We start from the raw sequence: 11,392 nt of genomic DNA on the forward strand, positions 1-11,392 counted from the left end.
CGAAGAGCAGGAAGAATGTATACAAAGGATGTCAGATGGTGCTACAGTATAGCTTTACTTCAGTGGGTTTAGTCTCAGGTGGAACAAAACAACATTTCAACATTTAGTTTAGTTTTTAAACTAAAAAAAAAAGAAAATATACCACAACTCTGTAAAGAGGACTTTATAATCAGTCATTTTTTTCTGACGATTAACCTAAATTATAATGCTTTCATGTAATGTAATGGAGATGAGATGAATGGGACTTCTTACTTCTTACTACAAATACAAGTCAGTCATGTTTACACTATTACCTTCTGTTAGCTGTTGTAAACAAATGGCCATTGTTGTTGCCCCCATTATTCAAGATGCTGCCATCATTCATCAGTGTGGCTCACACCGAATGGAATGAATGGAAAGCATAGAGGTTAGTGCCCCTAAGGTAAAGAAGTCGAGAACTCAGATACAACCTTTAAAAAAAAATACCATAAAGCATGCAGTCCTTTAAGACACTCCATTTTGACTAAAACTAAATCCAAACCAAGCAGGAGTAAATCCAAAAATCCAAACAGGACATGAATCACTACGAAAATATAATTAGAAAGGCAATTTTCTAGCTAAAGGTGGACTTGTCTTGCTAGTATGCTTCAGATTTGTAATGGAAACTAACAATTAGATATTCTTCAGGACCTTCTGCTAGAGAGCAAAATTAACTATTTGTTGAAGCATGACCTTTGAGTTTTTATACGCCTGCAGCACCTTTGATGTTATGGAGTCTTTTAAGACTTCCTGGAAGTGCCATCAATGAGCTGTAGGAATAATCAAATTGAGCCATAATTGTGATATAAAGTTGCTCTCTCTTGAAAATGAAAAGACTCTAAAGCTATTTTTTTATTACTTAACAAAAAACGTGTAAAAACCAAAAAAAAAACAAACACAAAAAGGTGGTAAATACAGGGGTTATATATGCATATTTATAGATAGTATGGCTGCAGCCCTATAACGAAATCATATGAAACCACAAAACTAATATCAGAGAATCTCTATAAGCTTCGTATGCATCTGGGCATTCTCTCGTCTAAATGTTTTTTTTTTTAAACCCAATATATTCAGTGACTTGCTGTGTCTTAAAATCAATGGACTCTAAAGATGACCCACAGGGCTCATGTGATCCCTAATGAACCGGATCCAGTGGGACCAATTCATGGCTGGTTTAGGGAAGGATCAGGAGCGTGATAATAAGTTGGTTAATTCCACCCATCGTTCGGACGCGCCTCCTCATGACCACATGAGCAATGGGAGGAATCTACAAATAGGAGAAGTGAAGAGTTTTAACAAGTTCCTTAGATGAGCTTCTCCCCATCTCCATCAAGCTGATTATACCAGAGGAGGAATTATTCATGACATAAATGGCGGAGGAGTTATTAAAAGAAAATGCTGCAAAGATCACTGGGGTGAGCTGGAACCTTTTTTATGCTGATATTTCCCTTACAAAATAAGTCTTTCAATGTGTGAAAGAAACTATACACATGTCTAACATGAACAGAGATGTAATTTTAAATGTTTTTGTCAATAAAAGTACAGTTCTAAAAGAACTACTATACTATGGAGAGGTTTGACTAAAGTAGGGCTGCAACTAACGATTATTTTGATGATCGATTAACCTTTTGATAATTTTTTCAATGTATTAATTAATAATCAGTTAGCAAAGGTTCCTTAAAGCAGATTTTCTTTATTAAATTAAACCCAGTGAACTAAAACTGGATCGTTCTGAATACAGCATATTGACAGACAAAAACATTTTTTTTTATCTTAAATCCAAAATGTTTATATATTTTTTTTATTTTAATTTAATTTTGGTATAATCACTGCTCTTAGTGGGTTGCTCTTTCAACTAAAGACATGTTTCAGAGTCTCTGTACTCCAGCTAAAGATTAATTGATAATAAATTAGTTGACGATTATTTCAGTAATTGATTAATCATGACTAATATGATTAATTGTTTCAGCACTAGACTAAAGTAATGCAACATGTGAGGGCTTTAACATTAAATATATAATCTACTGAAGGTGATACTGACTGTTGGGCTTTCTCAGCTCCGGGCTATTTTAATGTCTCTTAACTTTCTCCATTCCCAACTTAGATTTATTTTGAGAACACAGAAGCTAGTATTTTCCCTGCCAACAGTTTTACTCATTTGCACTCAACTGGTATAAAACAAAGAAAATATCTTCAAAGCATGAATATGATTAAGGGAAACCATGAGAATCCTCTGCATCAGACTCTCAAACAACAACAGAATATCCTCTGTCAGAGGCTTTTTCTGACCCATTGTAAAAAAGACCTCTACAGGATGTACTTCCTACCTGTAGTAAATAACATCTACAACAACTCATTGAAGAAATCCATATAATGTGAATTAAAACATTCCATTTTTCTTTAGGACTGCATGTTAAATATATCTTAAAGATCTTGGCCTGTTTTATATTTTTCTGAATTCCAAAGATAGTGGAACATTTGATGTGTGTTGGCTTTTTTTTTTTTTTTTTTTACCTTAGGAGATGTTAAAGGTATAGTGGAGGATGTTCTTTTTCCGGGTGGATCCTCAAAATAAATGGTCCTTCTTATTGTCAATCATGCTGGTGATATGTTTACTTAAGGCTGTCCTACGTGCTCATCCCCATTTTCACTTACCGGTGGTGAGTCTGACATAGTGGAAAAATTGCAAATCTTCTTTTGAAAAGTAAGCTTTTGTGAGCGATTCAAACAACAACTTATAAACAGAGCTTGCATGAGGAGAAATGGGCTTGTGAATGCTCTCGCATCTGTTTAATAGGTGTTCCCTCTCGAGAGCGGGTACAGGATTATGCATGTTATTTTTTTTTTAAGTAAAGAGGGTGGGTCTTTTCAAAAATTCATGAAAATCCTCCACTAAACCTTTAATGACTACTTGAGAAGCCTTTTTTACCAAATACTTCTTTCTTGTTTGGGTACTCTTTACTCTCGCTAACTAGACATAAAAACATTTCTTGAGTATAAAAGCATTGCTTTGTTCCAAAGTTTAGTTTTTCACACCTCTGGGATTGTAAAAGTCACTTGCTTTATTTACCAGTGTCATTCATTAGTTTGAAACTGACAAAGTTTGTCTTTTGTTCTTTTTCTCATTTGCATATTTATTCTCGTCTATTCAGAATCTCACATGGTCATTGTTGGCTGTGGCTTTCTTGGCCTCGTTCGGCAGCTCGATGCTCTATGGCTTCAATTTGGCTGTTGTCAACTCACCTGCAGAGGTTGGTTCAAGCAAATTCTTTCCCCCCAAAGCCGTCCAAAACTTAATCTAGATCCTTTTGCTGGGGGGGTATGAGTAATTTAGTGACTCTAAGGTTTTAGACATCTAAGGTGTATCTGATCCTCTAATCAAATAAAGTTGTATTATTATGCTAAATCAATGTAACACTGTCTGTCACGTGCTCCTCATGTGGGTCTGTACATCAGCTTTAGCATGTCATTGATGTTCCTCACCTCTTAATCCATCATCTGTTCTGTTCTGCTCCTTTGCTGTGGAATTTGCTGCGGTGCAGCGACTAAGCTGTGAGCATTTCTGTTTTGACACGGATAACCCTTTTCTGAAGCAGAAAAACTCCTTTTTATAATGGAGTCATTGGCTTACTGGGGAACCTTTTACATTGCCTTTCTTCAGCTACAAACAATACAGGTTCCTGCAATACAGGTTTCCCTGGGAAATAGAAATGGGAAACCTAAGGGATTTTGATGATACTGATCAGAAATCAGGATAATGACGCTTTGAGGTATAATAATCTCTGTATGGTTTTATTTAAATAAGATACAATAATGTTGGGATTTTAATGTCTTTAACAAGCAAACAAAAAAACTGAGACAACAAAAGATGTAAAAACCAATCCATCACAGGAAACCAGGAGTTCCTTATTAAATGCATCGCTGTTTGATGACACCTCAGCTTTTTGAGTATTAAAATATCTATTTAGATATTTTGATAAATGGCCTGTACTTAGTCAGGAGACTTAACCAAAGCACTTTACACTACATTCACACACACACACTGACAGTGGCAAGCTACATTGTAGCCACAGCTGCCCTGGGGCTCACTGACAGAAGCGAGGCTGCCGTACACTGGTGCTACTGGGCCGTCTAACCACAATCAGTAGACAATGCAGGTGAAGTGTCTTGCCCAATGACATGACACTGAAAACCCTTCGCTTTCAGAGCAAGCTCCTATATCCACCCCCACTGTTGCCCCATGTGTCTCTGATCATGTGGAAATCAGACTAGAGGGACACAAACAAAGAAGTAGAAGGCCCCAATTTTTTTTTTCCTGGCACAAATGAGAAAACATTGTTGATTTTAGACAAGTGATCAAAAATTCATCCTGTAACCTCAGACATTAATCACCATTATTAGGCTTATTTAAAAGGAACTTTTTAAGTTTTGTTTTACAAGTAGAACAAACAGGAAGCAAATTCTTCATCAAAGAAGCGTAAATTCTTGCATGGGTTAAATGGAACAGTGTTTCATACAATATATGTTAAAGCTGCTAGTTTAAAAAAATAAAATCTAAGCTAGTAATTTTTCTCCCTGCTGAAGAGAGTAAAATCAGTAATATTTATGGTGTCTAAATAAATAGCATCCCTAAAGAACAACTAGATTGAGTTTAATTTCTCTTCAGCTAAGTTTGAGCCTTTCATTTATCTAAATATGTAAAGAAACTGCCGGGTGGCGTTGTAATGAATTTCATTTAGAATAAAGAGATGACACCTTTGAATTTTTTACACATCAAGTGAAGTTTGACATGGTCAGCTTGTTTTTTGTCTTTGTTTAAGGAATTAAATACTTAATTTAATACTTTTGTACTTGAGATTTGTATTTTTAATTCTTTAAAATGTTAGAAATAAATATGATAGTATTTCTCTTCCACAAGTACATCAAAGCCTTCTACAACGAGACGTTAACTGAGAACCATCACTGGCATCTGGATGAGCATTTCTTGACGGTCTTATATGCCCTAACTGTTTCCATCTTTGCCATCGGTGGGATGACTGGTGCGTTGCTGGTGGGAAGACTTGTCACTAAATATGGAAGGTTAGAATGGGTGCAAATAATTTACTTACATGTTTTGTTTGTATAACAACTCTTGCTTTTTTTCCTGATTATCAAACACTGCCTAAATTTTTAAAAAGGATGAGCTTTTACAGATAATGTGTTTGAACAGAAAAGGGACACTGGTCAGATCCACCATTCTGGTGTTTATTGGAGGGACTTTGATGGGCTTCAGCAGATGGTTCAGGGATCCCTGGATGGTCATTGCAGGACGTTTCATCACAGGAGTCCATTCAGGTAGGCCTGCCTGCTCAAAAACAGAAAAAAAAAATATTGCTTTTGTTTATGCCTGTTTGTAAACAATTAGGGGGTTGAACTAAAATCTGAACTAAATTACTGAAGCAATAGAAGACCTCAGGATCAAGAGGTGAAGAGACTTCTGCGTCCAGAGACATACAGGATTGGATAAAGTGTTTCATTTGTGGGGGAAGAAACAAGCTAACAAAACATACCGGTAAACCAAAAGCAGATAGGAGCTAGGCATGATCGTATTAGAGTATTTCTAAAAGAAAAGAGAGGTTTTGCAGCCAGGATGAACTAGAACGTAGTATTGAATTCTTGTTTTCACTTCCAACTATGGAGCCTCTCACAAACCATGAAGTAAAATGTTTACAAGTAAAAGAGTGGGAGCCATTAACTTATTTGACCAAATTGGCAAAGAACAGGATGTCATTAAAGTTACCAAATGCTTTTAACAGTATATTTTATGTTTCCTTTAACTGCTTAGTCTTGTTTTCATAAATTTTACAATGAAAAGAGTTTCCTATACCTGAATTATTTTTTTTTATCTAATATTTTGAATAATTATATATTGCACTGGTAAAAATAAAACCAGAATTTGTTCAAATTTAGTTTGTTTTATTACATTGCTTTCAAATATTTACCAGATTTTATAATGAGTTAATGGTATAGTGGTGGAGGATGTTCTTTATCCGGGTGGATCATCAAAATAAGTGGTCCTCCTAATTGTCAATCATTCTGTTGATATGTTTACGTAAGGCCGTCCTACGTGCTCATCCCCATTTTCACTTACCAGAGGTGAGTCTGACATAGTGGAAAGATTTCAAATCATCTTTTGGAAATTAAACTTGTACGGGCGATGCAAACAAGCACCTTTTAAACAGAACGTGCAGGAGGAGAAATAGACTGCTCTCACATGCTTTTGATAGGCATTCCCCCTTGAGAGCAAGTACAGGGTTGTGTATGTGCATTTTTTTTTTTTTTTTTGTAGTGGAGAGCACAATTTTCAATCTATGTGAAAATAAAAGTTAAACTTAAGAAGATAATTGATCTCATTTCATTTATCAAAGAATAGAGATCAACAAAATAACATTTTGAAACCCAGACTCCAAACTGTATCTTTACTGGGCTTCTCATACCTGTCAACTGGAAGCCGTTTCTTGCATGTACCTCCTGTTTCCTGTCATCCAACAACATGTCAAAACCCTAAAGATTTAGGCTAAAGAAAATCACTTCAAAGTCAATGTACAGTTCTCATGGTGACATTTGGGGGATTTTGAATACTGCTTTAGTATCTAGGCTCTGCTCTGAAGGTTAACCTGCATGGACCCCACATCTGGACACATATCTCGGTGTGTACTGGTAACACTTTAACAAATGCTCTTTAATAGCTGATTACCTTCTGAACTGTAGCTTTAATGATTTTTACTAGTTTTAAGGCCTCTTCTCTTTTTTGATGCCTCAAGCAGCTCTGTTAATTTCACCCTCTACACAGGAGCACAGTAAACTAAATGTCTGAGATATAAACAGGGCAATTGTTCTTCAGAATGCTGATAGTGATTGCTGTCCTCATGTGCACATGATGGGATGTATCCTATGGTAAGATTTTTTTTTTTTTTTCAGGGATTTCTCTCAGCGTAGTGCCCATGTACCTTGGAGAGATCGCACCAAAGAACCTTCGAGGGTTTCTAGGCCTCGTTCCCAGTATCCACATCTGCATTGGAGTTTTCATTGCTCAGGTCCTTGGGCTCTCTGAACTGCTGGGAAAGGTACCTTGGGGCGGAAGTTTCTGCAAGACTCTTATAATGTCTCAATACATAGATAAGAAAATACCAGTTTGTACTTTCAGGCCTAAGAAATTCAAGTAATGTGAACAGCAGCATAGAAAAGCAAAGGTGGCCTTAAATACCTATAGTTTTATTGGTTCCCTCTGGAGAGTGTTTCATTTGATTTTACACCATGATTTGCAGAATTTCCTGTACAGACAACAGGAAAGTTACAGGACACTGAAAATGTCTGTCTTTATCTCTACTCACAGGAGGAACATTGGCCCTTGCTCCTCTCCCTTGTCTTGTTTCCTACTTTGGTCCAACTGATGCTGTTGCCCTGGTTTCCCGAGAGTCCAAGATACCTGCTGATAGACAAAGGAAATGTCTACGCAACTGTAAAAGGTTAGATAATCAACCTTTTTTTCATTTCTGTTTTACATGTTATGAAACTTAAAGTGGAATGTAAAATCTCTCGTTCTTTTCCAGCCCTGAAGTGTTTCCGTAAAAAGGGAAATATCCAAGCTGAGGTTGAGGAGATGCAGGAGGAGCAAAGGTCACTCTCCTCTGTGAAGACCCTCTCTGTCCGCCGTCTACTCATGGACCGCTCTGTCCGCTGGCAGGTCCTTACCACCATGGTGGTCAACATTGGCATGCAGCTGTCTGGTATTGATGCGGTGAGTGGTAAAAAAAACAAAAAAAAACTGTAGCTTCATTGTCTTTTTCATTTTGCATGTGCATCATTCTGTGCACTTAATGTGAAAACGAGAGTTCATATTGCCGCAGATCCCAGCTGGGCTCCTTCCTTCTGTCCATACATCACAGAGTCACACAGTACTACACCCGCTGAATAACTATGCTGAGGGCGACATGATCACGGCTCATTATCTCTCTCAGTGTTACCTCACCTAACAAGGTCCACCCATCTGAACGTAAAATAGAGCACATCTTTGTGCTCATTGCTTTGTGTGGATGGAAGCTCCGGGCATGCTGGCTCATAGTGGCATCATCTCCCGGCAGGGGGACTTCCTGCTGGGTCGCTTGGTCCCAGCTGTTCCACAAAGGAAATCTGCAAGGATTCACACATGCAAATAAATCCACATGCCCAAAACAAAAATTTAGAAAAGAAATTGCATTCAGCATTTCAATTAGTGATTTATTACTTTCCATTGGCATTGAAACAAAAGCTGTACCTGACCTTGTGCAGTAGTATTTAAACTCAGATGTATTTAAGAGTGTCATGGAAAAAGGGGCTGAATAGAAATTGATGCCTTATCTTTCTGATTATTATTTGTAAATGAAATAAGAAAACTATGTTTTTCCATGACATTAAAATCCTAATAACCTTTAATGAGATTTGTGGGTGTATCATGAAAAAATTTTTGGTAACTGTTCGTTGAGGGGTAAAATAAGGAATCCTTCAGTTTTTTGTATGACTAGTTCTAGTTGTTGACATGTAGAGAAATGGGTCAGAGGGCAGCAAGTGTTGCGGATTGAAGTGCACTGCACACAAACTGTTTTAATCAGTCTCTAACTCATGCAAGTTACACAAAGAAGATTATTTACTCTCAAGTATTGTAAAACTAATATCACATTAAATTATATGAATCAAAATTCTGTTTTGACAACAAAACGAGCTTTAATCTAAATCAAGTGGACTTTCACTCATTGTAAGTCTTTTCTCTGTAACAGTTTTGACACCCGCTGTGGAATCTTCAGTTCTTTCAGCTCACACTAGAAATAGCTGGTCCAAGTCCGATGCAAATCAACAACCCACCCATCATTCTTCTGGATACTTGGAGTTTGTTGTTTAAAATAAGTTTTGGTGTTTTGAATTCTGTAAACTCTTCAGAATGAGTTGCAGCAGAAAGCTGTATATGTATGAGAGCTGAAACTGAAATCCTCCCCCTGTGTTAAGTGTTGGCATGTCTTATTTGACAAAAATTGATTTTTTTTTTACCCCTCTTTCAAACCATCGGTCCTCTCTTTCAAAGATCTAAACTTCTTGGTTTTCAGAGGTGTGTTTGTTTTTTTAGGTGGAAGTATACAGCTAACTGTTTCCCATAGCTGGGCTACACTGAGGGAGAAGTGAGTAGAAAAGTGGTAAACAAATAAAAGACTGTTTTGGGTATTATCCTTTGTAATGTATGCTCAGTGCTGTTTAAACTGGGTAGGATTTTTTGCAGAACAATCTAAAAACTAAAGACACGATTTAAAGAAATAATTAAACCTCTAGTTTAAACAGTGAATATAAATCCTAGACAGCTTGGAATTATTTTATGCACACAACAACTGTACAAAACGGAAAGACACCAGCAATGACCTAAAAGCCTGTAGTTACTTATGGCCTGTATTTATATGGCCGTTCAGGAGACCTGACCAAAGCCCTTTACACTACATTCAGTCATTTAGGCACACACTGATTGTGCTATATTGTAGCCACAGCTGCCCTGGGGCTCACTGACAGAAGGAAGGCTAACATACTGTACACAGGTGCCACTGGGCCCCATGACCACCTAGCTTGGCAAGCCAGACTGATAGGACACATACACGGCGTATCGGTGTGGAAAGGAGCTTGCAGAGCTCGATATTAAAGGCAGAACTAACAGGATTAACATGGCAAATACAACCTTTTTAAAAAGAAATGACAAGCTGTCTATTGTTGAGTTTTTAAAGTTAGACCATTCTCTGTTAGAACATCCGAAGGGGCATCATTAAAACATTGCTCTGTTGCGGTCACCATCTTGCTGTTAAATTAACAGAAAAGCAATGAGAGTGACGCATCCTCAGTTCCTACTTTCTGTTCTGTGATTGGTCCAGCCAGATCTGGCCGGAGTCAATGGCAGGTTATCAGACTGGTTTACAGCCAGCATGTATTACACAGAGTGTAATATAGTTTGAATGCCAAGCTACTAAACAACATCAGTAAGCAATGTGGGTGAAGTGTCTCATCCAAGGACATAACAATATGGAGAGCTTCTAAACTACTTTAATCCATTATAGGGGAGGAAAGGGGTTCACATGTGGGAAAACATTTGGTAAACTGACCTTTTAGTTTGGTTCCTCAAACAACTGTTGTTTTAGCAATGTTAAAACAAAAATGGCTATTACCATATAATACAGGAAGCTTAAAACCATGACAGGTAAAAAGACAAACGTCATGTTTTTTATGCATTAATATCTTTGTAGAGGACCTGCACTGCTCCACACTGTTCCCATTTACAAAAACCTTTTGAAAACTACACATGGTGACATTTTATTCTGTGCGAGCAAACTGTTTTCAAGCATACTCGAATACATATTTCAAAGTTGTAATATTGATGGAATGCAATGCGTACGGTTCCTATATCAACAAGACAGGGTTGAACTACACTCTTCACATTTCTGTCCTCACCTCATCAATGATGGATGCTGCACCGGTAAAGTGTGATTGATGAGAACTCACAAATTAATTTCAAGGGGAGCACTTGTCAGCAATCCATGTTCATGAAACGCAGTAACTCAAATGCATAAGTGATGGTTGGACTAATGAAAATGATCAGTATAATGAATCATGTGAAAGCACAAAATGAAAAGACGGGAGTTTTGGCTCCTTAGAAAATGAGATAATCTGATTCTGAGTTTGTAATCAATCAGATTCCTCCGATAAACTTCCTCTTTCTGAATTTCAGATCTGGTTCTACACAAATGACATATTCAGGGATGCAGGAATCCCAGAACGCGACATTCAGTACACAACAGTGGGGACTGGTGTCATAGAGGTCATTGCTGGATTGCTTGGGGTGAGCAAACATTTCCCATACATTAATGTGGCATTATTTTGCCTGTAATTGGTTTTATTTTACTGCAAATGTAATGAAATCCTGTAGGCTAAAGGTTTGATTGGTAAACGTATGTTCTTGTTATGGTTCTTTACTTTTTTCTTTTGCATAAAGTTACAATTTCCTGATCTGATCTAAACTGTTGCATCCAGATCTCACTTAGGTACGACAGAGTTGTCTGTATCTGCGTATTCCGAGGTTATGAAAAGTAAAACTGATCAAATTTTTTATCATACAATTTCAGCTGTTTAAAACACTTTTGAGACACCAAGAACGTGCCGAAATGAACAAAGATTTGATTGGCTGTATGGTGTATAGTGGAGGTTGCTGCACACCCCTAGTCAGCTGGTTAAAAGAAGACTTTCTGAATTTATTTAGTTTGGTTGCTATATTGGTCAGGATTTTAGCTTAAAACAACTTGTAGATGAAAAAAGGAGTAAAAGGAGTTAA

The 11,392-nt window shown here is 37.2% G+C and overlaps 1 protein-coding gene across 1 annotated transcript in view; it reads left to right on the forward strand.

Moving 5' to 3' along the window:
* The first annotated feature begins 1,296 nt into the window (after positions 1–1,296).
* The window catches only part of LOC107090745 (solute carrier family 2, facilitated glucose transporter member 5-like), a 14,858-nt gene continuing 4,762 nt past the window's right edge, over positions 1,297–11,392 (forward strand). The window contains exons 1-8 of the mRNA XM_015384304.1: positions 1,297–1,433; positions 3,171–3,269; positions 4,937–5,097; positions 5,228–5,352; positions 6,979–7,124; positions 7,394–7,526; positions 7,611–7,798; positions 10,793–10,903. Of these exons, the coding sequence (XP_015239790.1) occupies positions 1,389–1,433; positions 3,171–3,269; positions 4,937–5,097; positions 5,228–5,352; positions 6,979–7,124; positions 7,394–7,526; positions 7,611–7,798; positions 10,793–10,903 (1,008 nt within the window). The 5' untranslated portion in view covers positions 1,297–1,388. The remainder of the gene's footprint in view (positions 1,434–3,170; positions 3,270–4,936; positions 5,098–5,227; positions 5,353–6,978; positions 7,125–7,393; positions 7,527–7,610; positions 7,799–10,792; positions 10,904–11,392) is intronic.

Source organism: Cyprinodon variegatus, unplaced genomic scaffold, assembly GCF_000732505.1.
Source record: "Cyprinodon variegatus isolate N-32 unplaced genomic scaffold, C_variegatus-1.0 Scaffold310, whole genome shotgun sequence".
Classification (NCBI taxonomy): Eukaryota; Metazoa; Chordata; class Actinopteri; order Cyprinodontiformes; family Cyprinodontidae; genus Cyprinodon; species Cyprinodon variegatus.